We start from the raw sequence: 25,303 nt of genomic DNA on the forward strand, positions 1-25,303 counted from the left end.
GAGTAGACCACACCGTGGTTGTGTTGCATGACGTACACATCTCAACATTCAGAATTGGCTTCCTTGTTTAATGCTCCGTTTATAAATGTTTAATACTCACGTTTGTTTTTCAATGTCAAGAAAAAGTGTTCGGTGTACAAATGGTTCGATATGTTATTGCACCAGGCTCGTTTCTTACGTTTACATCTTTTGAAGGAGAATAGATGTCAAACGCACATTTCAGTTGGCAAAGTCTATTTTTTATATTTTCAAGTCCAAAAATGATAAAGAAAAATGATGCAGAGTGACGTAGCCCAGGTAGGAGCCAAATGCTGACGTAGTGGCTCCTTTCGGTCGGGTCCAGCGTGGCCTCAATTTTACTGAGTAGAATTAACCAGACCAATCAATCAAAAATGAGGCCGTCGTCACTAAAACTGCTGGTAACAGATGCAATGAGAACACGTGGCCACTAGATGGGGAAAGAAGTTTATCTTGATCACCAGCTAGCTCTACAGAAACACGAACCACTGTAGTCATCTGTGATCCTACATCTGCACCAGTTCAGCTTCCTAAAACATCAAAAATGAAATGGCCAAATCTCTCCTGTTGTGTCAAAAGTTCATCCACTATAAATGTGTTATAACACATTCATCTCAGACGAGTCAGATCAGACTCAGCAAATCACAATTGGACGGACTCAGTTAATCTCTTTAAGATTAAGATTAAGATGAACTTTATTCATCCCCGTGGGGAAATGAATTATAGTAGCAGCGTATGCAGAGTAAAGAGACAGAAAAAATAAATACAGATAAGATTAGAATGTTATAAGCATGTATACAGCATATATTATAAGCATATATATATATATAAGCATATATATATATATATACATAATATAATATATACATATTATAAGCATTATAAGCATATATGCATAAATATAGAATAAATTAGAAATAAAATTACAACATGAACATTACACAGTTATTGTTATTGGCTGGGTTTGGATGAGTTATAGAGTCTGATGGCGGTCAGCAGGAATGACTTCCTGTTCCTGTTAAATCTTCCCGTAGCGTGGATGCATTTGGGGTGACTAGAGCGGTGGGTGGGCCTCGCCGGCCTGGACGCTGGGCTTCTTCATGATGTTGGAGGAATGGTGGGAAGGCTGAACCCCTTTCTGACTGACAGCTATGTTGACATTTCCACTTGGACACTGGGAGCTCCATCCCTTCATGAGTTTTACTGGTGAAGAGGAAAGACAAAGTTGTTTGACCATTTTCAGTGTTCACTTCTTACACTGTAAATGAAACACTCTTATTCGATTTCATTTTTTCAGTTTACATTAATGATGGAGGGATGGAATTGAACCTGCATGAAGAGAGAAACGGAACAGTGAAATGTTCCTGGAGCTCAGTGTCGACACACAACAACCACCTTGCCAATGTCAGGGTGTTTACTTGATGCTAAACCTGATCTTACAGATTTTGTACCTCTGCTCACTCAGCCATGAGAGACGGAAGGATCCGCCCACATGTGCAGCCTCAAGTTTCTAGACAGACAGTCTCTGATCCAGAATCAGTTCTCTTGCAGTCACAAATGTGATGCCGGTTGCTTATGAGAGCTTTAAAGTTTTTTTCAGGTGCGTAGGACAAATGAGACGTTTTTAGGACAACAATAGTTGCTAACTTCTCAAGTACTGTTGCCAGACCACATTCTGCCACCAGACCTACAGAAAGAAAGTTCCCTTAAAATAACCGTCCAGATGTTTTGATGACATCGTCTGACTGAGGAAACAGCAGAAGCTCCTGCACGAACAACTGTGACAACTGTTCAACTAAAGCAGCTACAACGGTGAGAGTTTAGGACCCAACCTTTGACCTTCTGATCTGAAACTAAACGTGTCAAATGGACAACAGTTCTAGCTTAGATTAGCCTCATTGTTGCCCCACCTCTGAGGAGGAGCTGGAGCTTCACATGAACATGGATCACATGACCCTTAGTTGACATTTCCACAGATGCTCTAACATTAAAGATTTGTTTACCCATTAGCCTGCAGAAGTGATTCAGCTTCTTGGTTTGTTCTTTGATGTTCTTCATCACAGACTCCAAACATCCAACGCTAGCATTTTTACAATTAGCTTGTGTCCCATCACGTTTCAATTGCTGGGTGTCTTTTCACAGAGGGGGAGGAGTTAATCCAACAATATCAGGGCGTCAGTGACCCGCGAGCCACCAACAAACTCACCGAAACACAGACACGATTTAGCAGCTCATCAGATGGTGAATTCCGAGATGAAATGAGTCTTCATCTGCAGCACAGTCATTCACAACTGGAAGGTAGGTGTTCCTCACAATGGTGTTAATATCACCTGCACCTGGGTTAGCATAAGAGCAATAAGTAAGCATCTTTGCACAGGAAGTAGTTTTGTATGAACATGGTTATTTGGGGACAGGCAGTTGATATAAAAACTAAGTAGAAGTGGGAAGCAGGGTCCTTGCTCCCTTTCACATGATGTGATGGAGGAAAGCCAGCATGAGTCTGTCAGTGTGCGGTATGAAAAACCAGTGGATTGTGGGTATTTCAGAGGGGAGAGATTCTGAAAACAAGATGTCGGAACAAACTTTGAGGATCTGGAGACGCTGAACAATAAACGTCACTTTAATGTTGTTCCAAAACCAAACTAGATGGCGCCGTGTGGTGGACAAACCAGGAATACCTGGAAACAATTTCTTTGCAAGCAAACAAAAATTAGAATTATGTGATATTTGACCCCCTGACCAAGGTTACAGCTAGGGTTAGGCTTATGATTAGCAGCCTAACCTCATCTGGATCCACTTTTACTATCTTTTTGCAACAAACCATCAAAGCCAGAATCCAGTTTGCATTAATTCTTGGTGCTCTGGGGGTCTTCCCTGTGGTCTGGAACATTTCAGTGGTTTGGTGGACAGCACCACTAGGGTTTGTGTTGGAACAGCGCTGATGGAAAACCGTCTTGCTGGCATGATGATGGAACTGCCCCACCTGAAGAAATGCTTTCAGAGGAGGCATCTAATAAATCCACCTTCAATTTTTTTGAAGGAAGAATGTTTATGATTTCCAGCTGACCCCTCCCCCTGCCCAAGGCCACCTCCTGCTCTTTTTTCACTCTGGTTGTAACCGGACCAAATGAATGATGAAAGATTTTCCGTGGCGGTCTGGAAGCAACCTCTGTGGTCTTGTTTCCCAAGAGCCAGGTCACAAAACCTCCCTGATGCTGGAAAAACTGAAATATGAATTCTTCACATGTGGGGTGGGGGATGGGGGTTGGCTACATGAACGGTTTCTGTCAGATGTTCTAATAACTGCATCAGAAACTGCTCACAACTAAATCTGCAGTATAATGTCCCAACGGGAATGTTGTGAATCATGAAAAACCAACAAAGCAGTTGTGGGAACCAGGACATCATTAACATGGCGCTTCCTCTCTCTCAAGCAGAACAGCTTTGTGTTTTGTTGGGTTTTATTTTGCTGAGAAATTGGACCCGTTTTCTGTTTGATTATTTCTGCTCGCTGAACCTCAAAATGTCTTTGTGCTTGGTCCGCTTTTATAGGACCGCTAATTGCTCTACAGGGAGACTGGGGCCATGGCGCTGATGGAGCTTGGCCTCCTGGTACTGGCCTTGTGGGTTGGCTGGGACAGAAAGCTCCAAGTTTGGGCAAATCAGATGAAACCTGCCCGGGCACCTTTGATCCCTCACCGGCCTTTCGTCGTAGTTTGGAATGCTCCCACTGAGTCCTGCCGTCTGAGGTTCAAGGTGGATCTAGATCTCAGTGTTTTTGACATTGTAGCAAACCTTAATGAGACCCTCAGTGGCCCAAATGTCACCATTTTCTACCACAGCCATTTGGGATACTACCCGTACTACGCTGTGTCAGGAGAACCCATCAATGGTGGACTACCACAGAACCAGAGCATTTCCAAACACCTGACCAAGGCACGAGCTGATATCGAAAAGCTCATCCCTCAAAAGGACTTCCGTGGCCTCGGAGTTATTGACTGGGAGAACTGGAGGCCTCAGTGGGTCCGAAACTGGGGCTCTAAGGACATCTATCGCATCAAGTCCAAGGAACAGATCCGGAATCTTCACCCAAACTGGCCAGACAGCAAAATTGAGAAGGAGGCAAAAGAAAGTTTTGAGAGGGCGGGACTAGCCTTCATGAACCTGACTTTGGCACTGGCTGAAGGACGTAGGCCAGATGGACTGTGGGGGTTTTATCTCTTCCCAGATTGTTACAACTATGGGTACAAACAACACCCTCAGAGGTACACTGGAGAATGCCCCAACGTTGAACATGTACGAAACGACCACCTTATGTGGCTTTGGAAGGAAAGCACGGCGCTTTACCCATCCATCTACCTGGACTATGAGCTCAAGTCTTCTCCCAACACTGTAAAGTTTGTCCACTACCGAGTCAAAGAGGCCCTGAGGATCGCATCTATTGCCCGGACAGACTTCACCTTACCTGTGTTTGTCTACTCCAGACCATTCTACGCCTACACCTTTGTGATTCTTTCCGAGGTAAAGTTGAAGGCTTTTTTTTCATAACTGAACACTTTGTCCTTTGTGATAACATTAGGAAGTCTGAGCACGCCTGTTTAAAATGCTTTTTCAAAAGAAGGTGATCAGGAGAGAGCAAGCAGTCTGAAACTGTCCTATTTTATTATAGAGTGATCTGGTCCACACTATCGGTGAAAGTGCTGCCCTGGGAGCCTCAGGCATCATCCTCTGGGGATCCTCAGAGTACGCTCGTTCACAGGTAAAACCAATAATAATCACCCAAACAAGGTTTATGGCAAGATGGAATGTGACACATTGTGTGTAACCAGCTGTTTCCCAATGCAGCTCCTCAGAATCCAGTATGGAACATGCAAGAAAAAACACTGTCTTTCTTCTTCTATGTTTTTAAACAGACACAAGCTTACAAGGGAAAGGCCACAGCTTGTTAAAAATCTATTACAGTTAAGATTAGACAAAGCTGGCTATAGCTAGGCTGAATAGATATCACACACATATTTAATATTTATCACAGGTGTAGTTGAAAAGTCAACCTTTGATAAGACTTATAAAATGTTTGTCTCCTTCAGAAAAACTGTCTGACGGTGAAGAAGTTCATCGATGGTCCGCTGGGACATTATGTCATCAACGTCACCTCGGCCACCAAACTGTGCAGCAAAGCACTCTGCAAGAAGAACGGCAGGTGCATTCGGAAGAGCCTTGACTCTGGCGCCTACCTGCACCTTAACCCACACTTTTTCCACATCCGCCATGACCCGACCCTGAAGGGACGGCGCTTCCACGTCAGCGGTCACCTCAACCATGATGACATTCTGGCCATGAAGCAGAAGTTCACCTGTCAGTGCTACAAAGGCTGGACAGGGGTTTACTGTGAGATGCCCCAGGCTCCGCCCTGTCCTCCTGGTCGTCTTCTCCATCCTGCCATCCATCAACCTCAGCCCAGCCAAACCAACTTAGTGGCAGATGTTCTCATCTTCCTTTCTGTACATTTCTCCTGCCTCTGCGTCATCGTCTTCCTTGGACTCTGTCTGATCATCAAGTGTTTGACCCTTTGAAGATTTGACCTCACATCAGTCAGAGGAACCTCCGCCAGAACCACAGACTTGGAAATAGGATCCCCCTTTTTTGAGTTCCTCAGATAAGGGGTCTATCCAAGGTTCCCAGATCCAATGACCCTGCAGGAGAGAAGATTAATGGATGATTTGATTAAACATCGTTATTGAGTAGCTTATTATTGTGATTCCTGTTTTTTTGTTACTGATCCAAGATGTCAAATAGCTAATAAATGTTTTGATCTCATATTGTCTCATTGTCTCATTATTGTCTCAATAATCATGTGATTATTCAGCCTCAGAGGCCACTGATCTGTGCTAGTTGTCACATCTTTAACATGTCTGTGTAGATTCTCAATCATCCAGGTCATTGTATCCAAGGTAGTTTTCTCTGTCAACTGGACTGGGTTTCTTCTCTTGAAGACGTTTTGCCTTCTATCCAGAAGGCTTCTTCAGTTCTGAAATCGCTGGGGAGAGAGCTTGAAAATATATAGCCCCTGTGGACCATTTGCATGCTAATGATCTGGGTGGTCGCCTGAGAGTCGTTAGCAGCGTCGTTGGTCGGGTCATTCACCTAGTTTCTGTTGAGGTGTCTCCCCTTTGTCTGCTGGATCACATGGTGGTGAGCCAGGTTTTGGTGAAGGCCCAGTCTGGGTAGCCACATGTTTTGAGAGCTGTCTTAATGTGGTCCTGTTCCTTCTTTCTGCCTTGGGATGTGGTGGGTATTTCTCTGGCCCAGTGTTGGAGAGTTCTGATCACTCCCAACTTGTGTTCCAGTGGGTGGTGAAGTCAAACTGAAGGTACTGGTCGGTATGTGTAGGTTTTCTGTAGACTTCGATGGTGAGATTTCTGTCCTCAGTGTTCTTGACTGCGCAGTCCAGAAAGGCCAAACTGTTTCCTTTTACATCTTCCCGGGTGAATTTTACATGCTCGTCTGTTTTGTTGAGGTGATCGGAGAACGCTTCCAATTCTTCACCCGGGAAGATGTAAAAGGAAACAGTTTGGCCTTTCTGGACTGCGCAGTCAAGATCACTGAGGACAGAAATCTCACCATCGAAGTCTACAGAAAACCTACACACCTTCACCAAAACCTCAAGAAAGCGAGACCCCAGCAAAGGAGAGGACGAGAGAAACAAACGCCGCAGCGTTTCCATCCCCTACCTGTCCGGAGTCTCGGAGAAGTTTAGGAGGATCCTCCAGAAACACGACATACCGGTTCATTTCAAACCCAGCAACACTCTCAGACAGAGGTTAGTACACCCAAAGGACAAAACACCAAGACCCAAACAAAGTAATGTTGTTTATGCTGTACAGTGTCAGGAGAAATGCAAGGAACTGTACATTGGGGAAACCAAACAACCTCTCCACAGAAGAATGGCACAACACAGACGTGCCACCTCTTTGGGTCAAGATTCAGCAGTCCACTTACACCTAAAGGAGAGTGGGCACTCCTTCGAGGACAGCCAAGTAAGGATACTGGCCAGAGAAGACCGCTGGTTTGAAAGGGGTGTCAAGGAAGCTATCCATGTCAAATTGGAAAAACCATCCTTAAACAGAGGTGGTGGCCTGAGGCACTTCCTATCACCCACATACAATGCAGTCCTCCACTCCTTCCAACAGCAAAACAAACATTGACACCATTCCAGGAGACCCAGTGACTCACCACCATGTGATCCAGCAGACAAAGGGGAGACACCTCAACAGAAACTAGGTGAACGACCAGACCAACGACCCTGCTAACGACTCTCAGGCGACCACCCAGATCATTAGCATGCAAATGGCCCACAGGGGCTATATATTTTCAAGCTCTCTCCCCAGCGATTTCAGAACTGAAGAAGCCTTCTGGATAGAAGGCAAAACGTCTTCAAGAGAAGAAACCCAGTCCAGTTGACAGAGAAAACTACCGTGGACACATCTTTAACAGTTTTAGTGAAATTAATAAATAAATTCTAACCTGTTCAAACACCAGCTGGTAACAGAACTTTGATTATTAGTCTTTCAAGAATCAAGTCAATCCAGTCAAGAAAGAACAAAGGTGTAATTACACCCTTAATGTATCTGAGTTGCAGCTAAATTCTAGGAGATCACATCAAAGTCTGTAGCTCTGCCTAGGAACCCCAAAGATTCCAAATGGTTTTTGGGCCACTTCTGAGATGCTGATCCTACAACAACCTCAGAACACCTGGAGGGCAAACATCACAGTGAAAGAAACTTGGCTGGTGAGAACGTGCTGGAAACATTGAGGATCATGTGACCACTGGCCACACAGTCACACTGAACTTCTCCTTCCAGTAATCTGTCCCTCAGGTCTCAGATCAGAAGGTATCAACAGTGATGAAGATGATTATAATGTCACTGCTGTTGACAAGATTACCTGACCTGTGGAAAACAAGGAACAAAGAAATTAGGTGATTGAATTTGTTGTATAGCAGTGGAATGTGGCACCATCACAGATGGAAATCTGCACTTCCTGTATCGGTATCCAACAGTCCAAACATCATTTCCTCCACCAGCAGCTCCAGGTCATTCCAGCAGTCCATCCAAATGTTCCTGCATGTGTGTGTGTGTGTGTGTGTGTGTGTGTGTGTGTGTGTGTGTGTGTGTGTGTGTGTGTGTGTGCAGGAGCCTCCATCACTGAGAAGCTTGGAACACACAGACCTCCAGCTGCTGTGAGAATGTGGTCTGGATCCATCATCTTCAGGTACAGGACTGCTAATGTTAGTGTGACTTCCTGTTTTCATGAACTGCTACACACAACAATCCTGACGTCAGCCAAGAAACTCATAAAACACACCACACAAACACACACACACACACAGAGACATACACACAAAGACACACACACACAGCTTAATTACACAGGGAAAATATAATTGCTAACAACAGTTTGACACCCAAACATACACAGATACTCATGCACAGACAGGGACACACAAATGTAGATGGACACCCACACACAAACACATGCATGATCACAGTATGAGTCAGCATAGACAGGTTGTGTGTAATTTTTAAGTGAACTCAGGGAGCAAATTAGACAAGTTCAGAGAGAAGATTTGAAATTTCAGGGCGTTAGTAGGGAACACACACTCACACGCGCACATATACACACATGCAAACACTGACACACACACACACACAGAGACATACACACAAAGACACACACACACAGCTTAATTACACAGGGAAAATATAATTGCTAACAACAGTTTGACACCCAAACATACACAGATACTCATGCACAGACAGGGACACACAAATGTAGATGGACACCCACACACAAACACATGCATGATCACAGTATGAGTCAGCATAGACAGGTTGTGTGTAATTTTTAAGTGAACTCAGGGAGCAAATTAGACAAGTTCAGAGAGAAGATTTGAAATTTCAGGGCGTTAGTAGGGAACACACACTCACACACGCACATATACACACATGCAAACACTGACACACACACACACACATGCAAACACGCACACACACGCGCGCGCACCCACACAGACATACACACACACTGTCTTTGCATCATTAGCTTAAAGACATTGCTGATTCAGCAGGATGAAGCAGAACCGTCACTTGCCACAGGTTGGTTGACATGGTGAAGATATGACACACATATGAAGAGCAGCACATTCGCATGTAGCAGGTAAGTGGATTGGACTGCTCGTCTATACCTTTACTTTATTTTTTTAGCAAATTCTTCTACCCCCACTACACACCTCAGGGTGTTGCTGTGCACGGCGGGCTGCCGCAGAACTGCAGCCTGGATCTGCATCTGTTCAAAGTGTATCAGGATGCTTTTGGTTCTCTTCTTTCATTCCTGCATTGACCTTCAGGCAGTTGAGTGTGTGTGTGTGTGTGATGAATTAAAAAACACATGTTTCTGTTGGGAAACTCCGTGTGAATATCAGACAGACGAGTCTCACTGACTTTGTTGGGCGCAACTGTGGTTAGCCGCTGGAATGTGTGTAAATGCTGGTGGCTCATGAAACCAGATTTAATCAGCCACGACAACGAAGCTGAAGAAGACGAGAGGCGTTGATGGATTTCCTCTTTTCAACTGGATCTACTCCAGAATCGCTGACGTAGCATCATCATCATCATCATCATCATCATCATCATCATCATCATCATCATCATCATCATCATCAATTGGTTTTAATCATCATCATCAACTGGTCTTCCAGATTAAAAACTGTTTTCCTGATATTTCTCAACAAGTCAACAAAGGATCCTGAAACCACATGATTCTTCAAAATCCTTTTCAGGAGGGTTTTTCATCTTCACAGTTTTTCTTTATTGCAATTACAGAAGCAATGCTAATCTTTGTTAGCTTGTGTTATAAATGTTTGTGTGCCTCTGATCATCATTGGGGGCTGGGTCATTTCAGGTGGGGGCTAGCCCTCAGGCCCCTACAAGGGGTGCCATGTGGCTTCAGTGGGGACAGATACAGTCACAGAGGGCTGTCAGCTGTGTGTGTCCTGCTCTGCATATGTGTAAACATCCATGTGAACTGTTTAGTTGATGTTTACATGCTGCTGATTGGATGAAATGATCTGAGCAGGATTTAGCCCCTCCCCCTCCCTCCTCCACCTCCCCTCTCCGTTCTCTAATCGCTGTGTTGTGGCGATGATGACGTTCTCTCCTCCTCCTCCTCCGGCGTGCACATAAAACTCTGGCTGACTCGACGTCTTTGACTCATCTGAGGCTTCCTGTGCATGACAGCTGTTGGGACCAATGACCACTGACCCCACCACCCTCTGTAGCATGCAGCATCTACAGGTGAGTTCTTCGGACAAACTTTTTGCCAACAACTTCTGCTGTTTTCTGTTTTCTTCTTTCTCTGGGAGGCGGGAACTTCCCGACATGTGTGGCTGATGAAGGGAGACAGAGGTGGCAGTGGTGGGGTGGTGATGGGGGGAGTCTGTCATTCCTGAAACGTTAGCAGAGCAATTCTGTAATTTAGAGATCAGACTGAGCTGCAACAGTCACATTAAAGTTTCCCTCCCTGAGCGGCTCTCAATAGCGCTTGTGTGCTGCTGCTGTGAGATGTCTATGTCACCTTGACAGGCTCTCAAGATCCTCAGGTGATAGAATTTACGGATGAGTTCCACTGCTAATCTCTTTCCAAAAGTCAGTATGTTTCTGAAAGAACTGGGATGTTTCAGATGTTTCAACTGTTTCCTGTTACTTACACTGGGACCGAGAGGGCTGGTGATTGGTTATACTGGTGCAGAAAAGATAGATGACTGGTTATACTTGGACAGAGATGACAGATGATTGGTTATACTTGGACAGAGAAGACATATAACTGGTTATACTTGGACAGAGAAGACAAATGATTCATTATAGTGGGACAGAGAGGACCGGTGACTGGTTATACCGGGGCAGAGTGGACATATAACTGTTATACTGTGACAGAGGACCAGTGACTGGTTGTACTGAGACAGAAAGGATGATTGGTTATACTGGGACAGGGAGGTTAGATGCTTGTTAGATACTGGGACAGGGAGGAGGACAGATGATTGCTTATAGGAGGATAGATGATTCATCATAGTGAGACAGAGAGGACCGGTGACTGGTTATACTGGGACATAGAGGATATATAACTGTAATACTGGGACAGAGAGGACAGATTTGCTGAAGAGATTGATGAAGAGGACAATGAAATAGGATAATAAAGAGGACAAAGAAGAGAATGAAGAAGGGGACGATGAAGCGGATGATGAAGAGGACCAAGAAGAGGACCATGAAGAGGACCATGAAGAGGACAATGTATAGTTCCATCTGTAGTTCCAGTTACTATTATAGACAGACAAATTATCATACTTAGGGGGTCGTCTAATCATTAGGTTAACATCTTAGCTGTGCTGTTATAGGCCAAGGCCGCCAGGGTCCAGAAACATGATCACCTGACAGGCCTCTGTCACCCCACTGGGTCATGGTTTCCTCTCCTCTCCTCTCCTCTCCTTTCCTCTCCTTTCCTCCTCCTCATCAAGCAGACTAGTTTTTCTGCCCCCCCCCCCTTCTCTATTCATTTACACGTATCGCTGCCTTCGGAGCTGCATTATGACCTCCGGCCCCGCTGACCCACTGTACAAATAGTTTATTTTTGTGTGTGTTTCTGTGCTCTGTGCCCGTCCTCTCCTCTCCTCTCCTCTCCTCTCCTCCTCTCCTCTCCTCTCTCCTCTCCTCTCCTCTCCTCTCCTCTCCTCTCCTCTCTCTTTACCCAGCCGGCCATGAGCAGGAGGGTCCCCCTACATGAGCCTGGTCCTGCTCAAGGTTTCTTCCTTTTAAAGGGGAGTTTTTCCTTGCCACTGTTGCTTGTCTGGGGTTAGGCCCTGGGAATCTGGAAAGCGCCTTGAAACAATTTTGATTGTAAAAGACGCTATATAAATAAAGATTGATTTGATTTTGACAATGAAGAGGACTTTTCCTGGGATAGCATTGTCAGTACCATCTGGTGTGTTGGAGCGTCATTTGGAGCCTGATGAGACGCAGAAGTGTTTTAACTGGGAAGATTCTTGCAGGACCGCAACACAGAAAGTCTATGAAAACATCGCTAGAGCAGAAGGTCCCCTGAGAAGGGCTGGGACTGGTAAAAACAGACCAGTGGGATCCTGGTTGGTGGAACAACAGAAGAGGAGGAGACAGAAGTGAGACTGAAGGATCTTCATCTTTCTGCTGAGATGCAGCATCATGGTTGGCAGCCAGGCCTCTCATTATGGCTTCAGCTCTCTCCACGTCCTCCACAGGATGACCACATGTCAACAGGAAAACAGCCGCCTCTGCAGCTCCATTCCTCCCTGGCTGTCAATGACTTCCTGTCTGGACCAACTTCAGCTGCACCATCAACTGGATGGACAGAAGGCTTCAAGCAACAGTCACAGATGAGAATAAAAAAAACCTTTCAACTCCTTTTCCTCATTTCAGTACCTGTTGGGGTTAGCTAAGAGCTAACTATCACTGCCAGCTGGTGAAAATGTTGGATCACACTGCTGTAGGACACCAGAGAACTTAAATAACTTTATAAGTTCTTCTATGTTTGTTTGTTTTTTTATCTTCTCAGAATGATTGACAGCTCTTGCTGAAGGATGCCTCTGGGACCAGTGGGCGGGGTGTCTTCCTCCCATCATGTAGTACCTGTTGCTCTGATCTGCTCCTGGCTCCTCCTGCTACTCCACACTGCCTTTGGGCAGAAACCTGCCAAATTACCTCTGATTGGCCGAAAGCCCTTCATCGCTGCGTGGAATGCTCCTCTGGACATGTGCACCATCAAGTACAACATCAGCACCAACATTGACAGACTGTTCCACATCTATGGCAGCCCCCGGGCAGAGTGGACGGGCCAGAATATCACCATCTTCTATGCAAACCGCCTGGGTTTCTACCCCCACTACACACCTCAGGGTGTTGCTGTGCACGGCGGGCTGCCGCAGAACTGCAGCCTGGATCTGCATCTGTTCAAAGCGTATCAGGACATCACCCACTTCATCCCCGCACAGGACTTCCGAGGTCTTGCCGTCATCGACTGGGAGTTCTGGCGGCCTCAGTGGAACCGTAACTGGCATAAGAAAGACATCTACCGGCGCAGGTCTAAGGAGCTGACGGCCAAGGCGTATGTAAATGTAACGGAGTTGCAGGTGGAGGAGCTGGCTCGCAGAAGGTTCGAGAAGAGTGCCAAGGCCTTCATGCAGAGGACGATCCAGCTGGGCATTCGACTCCGTCCAAACACCCTCTGGGGTTTCTACCTCTACCCTGACTGCCACAACTACAACCTGCATGAGCAGAACTACAGTGGCTTCTGCCCCCTGCTGGAGAGGCTGAGGAACGACGAGCTTCAGTGGCTGTGGAACAGCAGCAGTGCGCTCTTCCCCTCGGTGGCCATCCGGAAGAACCACAGCGACAGTGACATCAATCTGCACTTCTCCCAGCACAGAATCAGAGAGTCGCTGCGTGTCGCATCGCTCACGTCCAGGGAATATGACCTCCCAACCTTTGTCTACCTGAGGCTGGGCTACCGGGACGAGGCACTGACCTTCCTCACTGCGGTAAGAACACAGTTCCCACAAGGTGACGTATGATGTCCTGCTTAGTCAAAGTGCACCACATACCAGTTCGGGTCATTCTTTTAGTGCAGTCTAACAAATCTGGTCTAAAGTTATGAGATGTTTCCAGTTATATTGGAGACCTGTTGATCATCCATTTACTCTCAGAAGCTTTGAACTGAAGCTCAGAAATGAAAGTCTGATGAAAACATGTATTTCTTTGTTTAAAAACTATTTTAACACTGTTTTAAAACCATTTTAAAATGGTTGTCTGCTATCATCTAGCAGAGGCTAACAGAACAGCAGCTGCGACCTCCTGTGCTCACTTCCTGTGGTCATCTGACTCTTGTCTGTTTCTGCAGAAAGACTTGATCCACACCATTGGGGAGAGCGCTGCCCTGGGAGCAGCAGGATTCGTCATCTGGGGAGATCTGAACCTGACCTCATCCAGGGTGGGTTTCAGTTCTGTCAGCACTAATCTAGATTTGTAATCTAACATCATCAATCAGAGATCTGATTGTTATTTTATTTGTGCTGACGAGACAACTGAGGTGAGACTGAGAGACGCAGAGTTCAATTACCCCAGAACGATGATGTCATCCAGTGGTAAAATGTTGTGAGCACATCCCGAACCATCAGAACCTCAGCTGAAATTTATAGGCACTTGTAGACAACAATCAAATCCAGATGAAGGGATTATAACTGATTAACTGCACACTTCTGCAAAGACTGAAGGCTCAGGAATCATTGTGTGTGTGTGTGTGTCTGTGTGTTCGTGTGTGTTCACTTGCTACATACTGAGCACTAAAATCCTCATTCTACTAGCAAAGTGAAGACATTTTGGCTGTTCCTCACAGCTTCAAAGGACAGTTTGAGATTTAAGACCTGGTTTTAAGGTTGGAGCTACAACTGGGTTGAGGTCAGGGGCCAGAGCTCAGGTATTCGGATCCCTGAAGATTAGATGAGAGGGTTTAGGTAAGGAGTTGGGTGATGCATCATATTGATGTAAGTCCTCACAAAGATAGAAGTACCATTCAGCTGATGTTATCTGGTTTCTCCTCTGGGAGTTTTGAGCAACATAATTGAGTTGAAGCTTCTGCTTCAATTTTCAACCATTCTTGTGTTTCTGCAGCATAACTGCACCAGAGTCAGGTCCTTCTTGCGCCACCATCTGGGCCGCTACATCACCAACGTCACTCGAGCCGCCGAGTTCTGCAGCGACTTCCTGTGCCAGGGAAATGGCCGCTGTGTCCGCCGGGACCCTCATGCACACCACTACCTCCACCTGAGTGCCAGAAGTTTCCGCATCCACCTCTCCGCTGATGGCGGCTTCACTGTGACTGGTTGGCCCTCGCAGTGGGAGCTGCAGTTGCTGTCGCGCAGGTTTCGCTGCCACTGTTACGAAGGTCACGAAGGCGAGCGTTGCGACAGCATCAATGAAGTGAGGGAGGACGGCGGGCCATGGAAGGAGGAAGATGAGGATGATGAGCAGGAGTGGCAGCGGTGGAAGAACGAGCAGGACAAACAGTGTGCGGGAGGCCGGAGTGGCGCCACACTAACAGGATACAAACAGGATCTGGTTGTATTGGTACTCCTGCTGAACTGGTTATTAACTACAGTCGTACAATGGTGACACATGTCACATCAGTAACATGAGCAGGTCAGCAGGTTGTGCTTATTAAAGCCTCTTCCTTTTGGATGGACGATGGCCCACGGGTCAGTGGGGCTGAGCTTTGTGGATAATTTTGAGCTTTAAAGTGTCAAAACATCAAATAAATTCAGTCATTTTTCATATTTAGTTCAATTTAGTTGATCAATGGATCATTAGTTTAGTTTTATTAAAGTACAAACAGAAAAAAAGGTTCTAAAATAAGTCCAAACTTTATTTTATAACTGGAGCAAATTGGTTTTCCTGTTAAATGACTCGAATGAAGATTCAGTCACATCTTCCTCACCCAATTATTTTCATCTGGACTGAATTAAGAGTCCTGAGTCGAAAACATGATCTTCTGTCTGTTAAACTTCCTGTCTTACCCAAGTTCCCATGTTCATAAATCAAACCTGTGAAAAATAGTTTTCTGCTGAGTCAGATGTGTGTTTTGTTGACTTTATGATGGTGTTGTTGTCACTCATGAGCGATCTCAGTCGAGAACATTTCTGTGGTCCAGCAGAACCTCCTATAGAACCACTGAAGACTGGTCATCAAACCATCTGTAGAATTTTGTGATATAAACATGGTTTTATTTTGAAATTTCTATTTTCACAAGCAGTGAAGTTGAACAGTTCAGGCAGATGAGGAGAAAATTCTTCAATGAGGAACATCAACGTCAGTTTCATTAACCTGTTTCTCTCTTCAGAAACTCCAAGAACCAGAAGGAACACGTTCAGGAAACACATCTGAAGATGGTTCACAAACACGTCCTTCCAGGCCAGTTTTACCTCCACAGGTGATGGTGCCAAGTTCACCAGATCTGTCAGTAATTAGGCTCAGACTTCCATAGGTGAACCATGTTGTCACAGGAGAGTAACACTGTCACAGGTGAACTAGACTGTCACAGGTGAACCTCTCTCTCACACAGGAGTCATGCTGTCACAGGTCAACCATGCTGTCACGGGTGAAACATCTTGTCAGAGGTGTGGGCCCTGAAGTCGCTGTTATTCTGTGTTCAGGAAATGGTCCCAGTGCGTTAAGATCAATTTTGATAGGTAATTAAGCTATAGATCCAAGTCATGCAGGTGTGTGAAGAGCCGAAGCTCCAGGTTCACTTAATCGTGGCTCAACAAAAGTAAATCTTAAATATTTTTAAATCAAATATGAAGAAGAGTTATTGTTACTAATGAAATGTGAAAGAATTAAAGGTACTGTAAAAACAGCTGATCAGGTCCTCGTGGACCTTCTGACCTCCGTCATTGTTTGTGCTGTTAGAACTTGAGATGACAAAAGGTTCAGAACAGCTGATCTGAGCAAACAAGAGGCCCAACCAGGATGTCCCGGATCAGACCCTGCTCAGGTGGATGTCAGAGCCTAAGCCCAGACATCCATCAAAACAATAAAGGTCCTGGGGTGTTTATAAACCACCAGGGACATGTCACCGAGCACAGACACTTTGGTCTCGGTCAGGTAAGAACATACCACAACATTTTCGCTGAAGGCTGATTTTACATTTCTGAACAAACTTCCTGTCCAGACTGGACCCGCCTCTCACCTGAAGGTTAGTTGGTGGTTCGTATGGACCTGAGATGTAATTCTTGTATTTTCTCTGTTTTTCTAGCACTGTCATGAAGGTCACACAGATCCTGTTCTGCATCCTTTTCTCTTTCATCACGCCCATCTCAACCATCGAAACAAGACCCCCGGCTGAGCCACCGCTGATTCACGACCATCCCTTCGTAGCCATATGGAGCGCCCCAACCTCCAACTGTAGGAAACATGAGATCCTGCTGGATCTTGCTGCCTTCTCCGCAGTGACCACGCCCGCCTTAGAGCCCGATCAGTTCCTGATCACTTATTATGAACCCCGACTGGGCCTCTACCCCAGAATCCACAGTCAAACTGGAATGTCCTTCGAAGGCGGTATCCCTCAAAATGGCTCCCTAGAAGAGCATCTCAAAAAAGTGAAGAATCAGATTCCAGAAACTTTGACCAAAGATTCTTCAGGACTGGTTGTCATTGACTGGGAGTCCTGGCGCCCCCTATGGGACAGAAACTGGGGTTCTAAAAAAATTTATAGGGATAGATCCATTGATCATGCAAGGAAGATCAACCAGTCACTGGCTCAACAGGACCTTATCAAACTGGCCAAGAGGCAGTTTGAAGAAGCTGGTCGCAAATTCATGGTGAAGACGATCAGTCTTGGCATTATTGAACGTCCCTGTCGCCTCTGGGGCTTCTACTTATTCCCCGACTGCTACAATTATGGCTGGGAGGAGCCAGGCTACACTGGAAGGTGTTCTGAGAAGACTAAATGGCAGAACGACCAGCTGTTGTGGCTCTGGGAGAAGAGCATGGCCCTCTTTCCCTCAGTCTACATATCCCAGTCTCTGGGGAACTCCACATTTGCAAAGCTGTATGTTCGTAACCGTGTGCAGGAGGCCATGAGGGTGGCTGAGCTGCCTCATCGCCCACACACAGTTCCAGTCTACGTGTACTCCAGACCCCTGTTCCGGGATCAGTCCAGCACATTCCTGAGTCAGGTGAGACACTTCATCTGTTCTACAAATGACAGGAAAGAAAGGCTAAAGTCTGACTCTGAGCTCTTGGGTCCTGTGTCAGATGGACCTGGTCAGCACCGTGGGAGAGATTGCAGCCGTGGGAGCTTCAGGTGTGGTCATGTGGGGCTCCAGCACCGATTACGACTCAAAGGTAAACAGGTCTGTCCGTATTGGAGCCATCTGCTCTGTCACAACCAATCTTGATCAATATTCAAGTTGGTGTCCTGCAAAAGTTCTCCATACAGCTATCACGAATCCACCTGATACTGTGCAGCTCTGTGGTGATGTAGCGGGTACAGGTGTGGTGGAGGTTTTCTGGTTTCTCTGTGACCACACCACAATAACAGATCCTCTGTCCAGCCCAGGGGTCGGCAACCCATGGCTCTAGAGCCGCATGCGGCTCTTTAGTGCCGCCCTAGTGGCTCCCTGGAGCTTTTTCAAAAATGTGAAAATGGAAAAACATGGTGTGAATATATTTTTTGTTTTAATAAAATTTCTGTAGGAGGAAAAACATGACAAACATTCTTAAAGATTTACAATGCTGTAAAAATATGTATAATAAATATTTAATTTCAACATCTCATTATAATGGAAGTTAAACTTAAAGCACCATCGTACAGCAGACTAGTCACGTGGTGCGTCATTCTCTCCAGGATGCATTGCAGGGAACATAAACATTTAATCATGAATGCTCTTTATGTATTTGTAGCCCACTTATCATTTGGAAAGTAGATTAACACAGCTAATATAGACACTTACAGCATGTGTTGCCTTTATTATAAGCCATATATAAGGCTTTTAATTTTTTGCGGCTCCAGACAGATTTGTTTTTTGGTTTTTTTGGTCCAATACGGCTCTTTCAACATTTTGAGTTGCCGACCTCTGGTCCAGCCAATCAATCAGTAACTGCAGAAACCCTTAATGTCTCGTCATCGTGAACGACAATAGGGTCAATATCTGAGCAGCTCAGACCAGTGGGTTCAGTGTTCTAGTCTGACCGGATTCAACAGAAACTAGTTCGAGTCTGAAGATAAACAAATGTTTAAAGGGAACCTGTGTTGTCTGAGTGGAGGGAGTTTTTAATGCTGTCACTGGTCGGAAATTAATACATTTTAAACTTGTAACAAGATGTGCAACTGACCTTAACCTGTCATTAACCTTTGACCTGAATGGCACCCCATCCCCCAGGGGGAGTGTGAGTCTTTATCCAGGTACCTGAAATCCACCTTAAATCCATACATTGCCAATGTGACGGCAGCTGCCATGCTGTGCAGCAGAGTCCTCTGCCAGGGGAAAGGTCGCTGCACCCGGAAGAACTACGACTCCACCCACTACCTGCACCTCAACCCCTCCCACTTCAACATCAGCCAGGTGAAGGGGACGTATGTGGCAAGAGGCATCCCATCGGTTGCTGACGTGGACACACTGTCCGAACACTTTACATGTCAGTGCTACGTGGATCAGAACTGTGAAGCCAAACCGGTTTATCTGGACCAGGTCCAACAGTTTGAGGTCTAATGAGGCAATGCGCTCAATAATCCTATAAATGCTGAAGGTGATCAGGTGCCTTGATGGTTAAACAAAAGTAAATAATGAATAAATTAATGTTTCATTCCCTTTTCTTGTTGTAAATGAGACTATGACACCATACGTTGCCGTGGCAACTGTTACTCTGACCGATAACCAGGGGAGCCAACATACTCTGCCTTCTGCTGCTGACGCCATTCTCTCTGACTTTGACTGAGGCTGCTTTTGTTTCGGCTCTAGTTTTCTTCTCAATTCAGTTCAGCTGAAACTTCTGAATGGACTTACCTAATGAATCTTTAACGTTTGATGGAAAAAAGAACTTTATGGTTTCCCTGAAGAAAAAAGATGTGAAAAGGTTCGATTGCATGTCATTTTGAGTAGATTTTCTGTTTTAGAGGTCCAGAACCTGCAGACATGGGTCAGACCTCACATCCACCTTTCAAAATCTTCAACGCTGCTTTCATAACAACCTTGCGGCTGAAGAAGACATTCATGAAGGCGATAAAGGGTTGTCTTCTGTCGGATGACCAGTAGGGGAAGACCCTTGACTGGAGCTCTGTAGCTGCTGCTAAAATTAAACATAGACAGAAATGTCAAACACATGTTTAGGAAATTAAACATAGATTTAGAATGTGTGCTATTTTTAGGGAGTTTAGAATTATGATTAAATTTGATTGAACTATGATGGATTCCTACCTAAAACTTTCTATTACTGCTTCTAAATTTAATACAAGATTAAAAGTTATAATTCAGAGCCTTTTATAATGTGTGTGTGTGTGTGTGTGTGTGTGTGTGTGTGTGTGTGTGTGTGTGTGTGCGTGTGTATGTGTGTGTGTGTCACATCAAGTCACAGAAATAAAATGAAATATCCACAACCAACAGAAGAAACAGAACCATCTGAAACAACAGAACCATCAGAACCATTAGAACCAACAGAACTCACATCTTTAGCTCTGTAACTCAGTAACCAAACTTTAGATGTAAAAAAATTGAGTTGGCATGGCAACGGGCTCTGAGACGTTAGACAACATGTTGGTGATCTGAGTTCTGGTCTATTTTGTTCTGGTCTAATTAGTGAATCCACTGTTGGTAATTACAAAAGAATGTGCAGTAATTATCCTGGAGCCCAACACAAAGTCTGTCTTTGTATCATTGAGGCTTCAAAAGGGGTCAGAACACAAAAGCATCATCAGCTGATGGTCTGACCCGGTCAGTTACAGAGAACAGGACCTTTCAGGTCCCTGACCTGAACCCCACCACAGGGAACTGGATCCAGAACCACCAGGAAAACTGATGAGGACAACAGCAACAGACAGCTCCAATGCTATTTTAATTATTGATTTCTTATTTATTTCAACAGATTTTCAAACGAATGAACAGATTGAAACAGAAAAAAATGCAACTGTGATTATAAATGATGAACAAAAGAAAGAATCTGACCATGAGCATCTTTTAATTGTCAGTATTAAGCTACAAATTTGCTCTTTTGGAAGACTTTAAGTTATTTGTTCTGTGTTGCTGTAGCTTCCACTGCACAGCTGAGAGCCACACTCCGTCAGTTGCCATGACGACAGTAGGCCCAGACAATGGTGCGCTGTTCCTGATGATGAAAGGATAGAAAGAGGAGAAAGAGTGACGCAGCTTAAGTGAAGGAATTCTGACTCGTCCGCCATCATTATACTTTTGTGAATGATTAAGAGCTGATCTCAGATCAGCGTCTCCATTCAGAGAGGATGCAGGATGTCCACGTTCTCTGTCCCTGCTTCAACAGAAATCAGTGTTCACAGAACAGGCTCCACTCTCCCTCTCCAACTGGAAGTGAGATAACCTTCAAACAATTGTATCAATAAATGGATATTTCCCCTTCAGGAAGTGGCCCTGACCTTCAGAGGGCGGAGCCAAAAAAGGGGAACTCCACTGGTCAGAGGATGGATCAAAGGAGCCACGCCCCCTCAATGGACACGTCTGTTCTCTTTGATCTAAAACAGGAAGAAACTTACACAAACGAGAGTGGAAGAAGATTTAATAACACCCACCGTGCACACCCAACATGCATGTGCATGTGGCACCTAAATATTCAACTATTCAACTAGACTGAAATTGTTGCATCATGTGACCAGAAAACTGAAGGACTGGCTGAAGATCCTGAGTCTCACTGTGGTCAAAGGTACCATGATGCTCCTGGTGTAACTCTTCTCTTGATGGAATCAGATTACAATAACCTTGGAGCAGTTTTAGTTTGGAACCTGATATGTCTACGTATCTGACTGATCAGCTTTTGCTCAGCCTCCCGCTGCTTCCTCAGCAGTGCGTCCCCACAATGGCATGAGTGGCTGAGTCGGACGCCTCCCTCTGGTCGGCACTTGGTGGCAACATCTCGAGGTGGTCGTCGGAAGCAGGGGGTGGGTTGCATTCCTCGCAGCAACAGCAGCAGCAGTTGAGGAAGGCTTGGCTGAACGGTTGACACAGGCTGAAGAGCAGCACTGGCGCCGCCGCCGACTTACAGAACAGCAGCAGCTGACTGACCACGTGCAGCACGTCAAGAGTCCGCTGTGGAACGCTGGCCGCCATGTATGTGCCGACAATGTTGCAGATGTTCTCTGGAACGATGCAGAAGCCATAGAGGATGGCCAAAGCCACCACCACGCAGTTCATCTGACTCTCCAGTTGGTTCTGCTTCTTGCTGGCACGGACACGGGCCCGCTTGGCACCACGGATCTTACGGGCCGTGAAAAGCGAGCTGCAGATGGTGAAGAGCGTTGGCAGGCAGAAGTAACAGCCGAAGTACCACCAAAGGCGGGCACTGTCATAGGTCAGGCCCAGCACATAGAGCGTGTCAGGGAGGTCAGTGGAGATTCGGACCACGCAGCGCTCGCACAGACTCACATTGGGCGGGCCGCTGTCTTCTGTGACCAGCTGCCGGATCAACAGCTCAGGCAGGGCCAGCAGCATGGCACCCACCCAGATCACACCCAGCTTGGCAGAAGTGGACACCCAGTTTTCAATCATTTCGTAGTACATCTGCACGTTGGTGGCAGCACGGAAACGGTCGATGCACAGGGCGCAGAGAGTGAAGGTCGTGACCCCAAGAGAGGCGACCTGGAAGGAGAGGGAGGAGTTACAGGGGACTGTGATGACAAGGAGTCGGCATAGGACCCAATAGGACCCTTAACTTGGGGATGGCTACCCATGATGGCTTACCCAGAGGGACCCCTGGTGCCTGTGACTTCAGGCACCAGGGGTCCCTCTGGGTAACCAAATACTATACAGATACACATGTTTGTAATCCTATCTTTGTGAGGACTTTCGTAGACATAATCACGGGACCAAAAGTGATATTTTACTATCAAAATGAAGCCCCGACCAAATGTCTCATGTTTTTTGGTCTACACAATACACAGACAACACATATGGTGGAGATGTTTGTCCCCTGACTCAGTGTGTGTGTGTGTGTGTGTGTGTGTGTGTGCGCGCGCGCGCGCGCGCGCGCGTAATCCCAGAGAATCTTCAGTAATCCTCTGACTGGACACAAAGCGCCTCGAGCCTGATCAGATTATGGTGGGTTCACATGAACCCTGATTTTAATCCCTCCCTGCACTCTTTGTTTCACTTCTCTTTATCACTCTTCTGAGTGGGAAATCAAAGATCGCTGTCATGGAAAACCTGTTTCAAATTTAAAGATTCTTGTCTCCATGGTAACGACGAATAACCTGTGGGACTTTAATCAGATGCGAGGTGTTGCTGATAAACAACACCTGTGCTGTGACGTCACGCTTACCTCCAGGTAGGGGATGATCTTGCACGAGAGCTCTCCCAGCAGCCAGGTCTTGGTCAGCTGGTGGAACAGAACCAGCGGCAGGCAGAAAAAGATGACGCTGAAGTCCCAGAGCGCCAGACTGGCCAGCAGAGAGTTGGAGATGCTCCTCATGTAGAAGTTGTGACACACGATACACATGACGGACACGTTCCCGATCACACCCACAATGAAGATGACGGCCGACACCATCAGCACCGCGTACGCGCCCATAGCCTCTGCGCTGAGCGGATAAAACGGATTCTTCAGCAGTTTCCGTCTGGTCCGTGAGTCCAACGGCAGGAGCGGGGTGGGATCGGGGTAGTCCGGTACTTCGTAGTCCTGCTCCTCCTCCCCGTAGTCGCTAATGTTGAGGCCGGTGGGGGGTTCGGCCTCTTGTCCCTGGGCCATGGCCGCAGGCGCGGCGCCGACTGGCAGAGGCTCGCTGCGCTCCGTCCTGACTGGGTTCGGGCCGCGCTTCGCCTTCCACTCGAGGGTACAGAGGGGTCCGTGCGGGGTGCTCCGCTGCTCACCGGCTTTATTCACCAGTTTGCGGCGGACGCGCTGCGCTCGACTCTGCGCGTCCGTTTTACGCACACAGGGACGGGGCGTCTGCGGTCCGAACCGCTCCGCCGGTGCCAGGGTCACGCTCTTCAGCTCAGAAATCTGAAGTCCTGCACCGCGCGGCCCACCACTGTCCTTCCCGATGACCGTGAGCCATCTGTGGCCCTGCACATTCCTTTCGGCGGCGGAGGATTCATGAGGGCTGAAAGTGGTCTTTGTTTTCTGGTTGTGGAACTCTGCGGCCCCGCTGCAGAACCACACACACACGAACCCAGACAGTGGAAGAAGCATCTTGCGGTTCAGACTGGTCAAAGGAACAGAACCATATTTGGTTTGTACATTTCCCAAAACGTCAAAAACTTTAAACGAAATCAGATCCAAACTTGATCCATCCGGACTCGCACGTTCTCAGCACCGTTGAGGGTCCGGCAGCATGACGGAGGTAGAACCCAGTGGAGCTCCAAACGGATGGAAGGGAGTTAATCAGGGAGAAGACAGGGATCCGTCAGAGCCGGGAGAGGTCTGCCTCCGTCCGGCACAACAGGATTCGGAGGCCGCGGAGCTGAAGGAGAGGTCCCCACGGGAGGAGGAGGACCCCCGTGGGAGGAGGAGGACCCCTGGGGGAGGAGAGCCCGGGGAGGGGAGAAAGAAGAGAGAAAATCATCTGTCAAACACCACAGAAGAATGATTGATTACAGGTTTTATATAATTCACTCATGTTAAGACTTGAATGTAAATTCAAAATACTTCATCAAAATTAACCTGATTAAATTTCGACCAGCTTTATTTAAATACATCCGATATTAGATCAACAGAAAGATGTTAATTTAATCTATCGAAAATAAATCCACAATCTGAAAAGAGATTTAATAATAATGGTTAGTTGTCTGTGTAGATTCTCAATCATCCGGGTCATCGTATCCAAGGTAGTTTTCTCTGTCAACTGGACTGTGTTTCTTCTCTTTGAAGACGTTTCGCCTTCTATCCATAAGGCTTATTCAGTTCTGAACTCGCTGGAGAGAGAGCTGAAAAATATAGCCCCTGTGGACCATTGGCATGTTAATGATCTGAGTAGTCACCTGAGAGTCGTTGGCAGGGTCATTGGTCGGGTCGTTCACCTAGTTTCGCTTGAGGTGTCTCCCCTTTGTCTGCTGGCTCACTTGGTGGTGAGTCTCCGGGTCTCCTGGAATGGTGTGAATGTTTGTTTTGCTGTTGGAAGGAGTGGAGGACTGCATTGTACGTGGGTGACAGGAAGTGCCTCAGCCCACCACCTCTGTTTAAGAATGGTTTTTCCAATTTGACATGGATAGCTTCCTTGATACCCCTTTCAAACCAGCGGTCTTCTCTGGCCAGTATCCATACTTGGCTGTCCTCGAAGGAGTGCCCACTCTCCTTTAGGTGTAAGTGGACTGCTGAATCCTGACCTGAAGAGGTGGCATGTCTGTGCTGTGCCATTCCTCTGTGGAGAGGTTGTTTGGTTTCCCCAATGTACAGATCCTTGCATTCCTCCTGGCACTGTACAGCATAAACAACATTACTTTGTTTGTGTCTTGGTGTCTTGTCCTTCGGGT

At 46.4% G+C, this 25,303-nt stretch overlaps 4 protein-coding genes across 6 annotated transcripts; 3 read left to right on the forward strand and 1 right to left on the reverse strand.

Moving 5' to 3' along the window:
• The first annotated feature begins 42 nt into the window (after positions 1-42).
• hyal6 (hyaluronoglucosaminidase 6) lies at positions 43-5,835 on the forward strand. Its single transcript, XM_057053206.1, has 5 exons — positions 43-1,830; positions 2,161-2,316; positions 3,571-4,539; positions 4,688-4,777; positions 5,106-5,835. Exons 3-5 carry the CDS (start codon positions 3,604-3,606, stop codon positions 5,589-5,591), a joined length of 1,512 nt encoding a protein of 503 aa, XP_056909186.1. The 5' UTR covers positions 43-1,830; positions 2,161-2,316; positions 3,571-3,603; the 3' UTR covers positions 5,592-5,835.
• Positions 5,836-9,870: 4,035 nt separating this feature from the next.
• On the forward strand, positions 9,871-15,709 carry LOC130536188 (hyaluronidase-4). 2 transcript variants are annotated; one of them, XM_057051892.1, is made up of 4 exons: positions 9,871-10,370; positions 11,822-13,639; positions 13,999-14,088; positions 14,769-15,709. In XM_057051892.1, the coding sequence occupies exons 2-4, from the start codon at positions 12,683-12,685 to the stop codon at positions 15,267-15,269; spliced, it is 1,548 nt and encodes a 515-aa protein (XP_056907872.1). In that variant the 5' UTR covers positions 9,871-10,370; positions 11,822-12,682; the 3' UTR covers positions 15,270-15,709. The 2 variants fall into 2 exon arrangements, with proteins under 2 accessions (XP_056907872.1, XP_056907871.1); XM_057051891.1 differs by having other exon boundaries at positions 12,658-13,639.
• An 875-nt stretch (positions 15,710-16,584) lies between these two features.
• On the forward strand, positions 16,585-19,465 carry spam1 (sperm adhesion molecule 1). The gene is made up of 3 exons (XM_057051893.1): positions 16,585-17,830; positions 17,910-17,999; positions 19,037-19,465. Exons 1-3 carry the CDS (start codon positions 16,916-16,918, stop codon positions 19,364-19,366), a joined length of 1,335 nt encoding a protein of 444 aa, XP_056907873.1. The 5' UTR covers positions 16,585-16,915; the 3' UTR covers positions 19,367-19,465.
• A 1,232-nt stretch (positions 19,466-20,697) lies between these two features.
• gpr37a (G protein-coupled receptor 37a) lies at positions 20,698-24,795 on the reverse strand. Of its 2 annotated transcripts, XR_008953305.1 has the most exons (3): positions 23,154-24,795; positions 21,259-22,474; positions 20,698-20,975 (listed from the first exon to the last, which is right to left on the reverse strand). XR_008953305.1 is itself a non-coding variant. In XM_057051890.1 (2 exons), exons 1-2 carry the CDS (start codon positions 24,021-24,023, stop codon positions 21,677-21,679), a joined length of 1,668 nt encoding a protein of 555 aa, XP_056907870.1. In that variant the 5' UTR covers positions 24,024-24,795; the 3' UTR covers positions 20,698-21,676. The 2 variants fall into 2 exon arrangements, 1 of the variants encoding a protein (XP_056907870.1); XM_057051890.1 differs by having other exon boundaries at positions 20,698-22,474.
• Between the last annotated feature and the right edge of the window lie 508 nt (positions 24,796-25,303).

Source organism: Takifugu flavidus, chromosome 13 (genome assembly GCF_003711565.1).
Source record: "Takifugu flavidus isolate HTHZ2018 chromosome 13, ASM371156v2, whole genome shotgun sequence".
NCBI classification, from domain to species: Eukaryota; Metazoa; Chordata; class Actinopteri; order Tetraodontiformes; family Tetraodontidae; genus Takifugu; species Takifugu flavidus.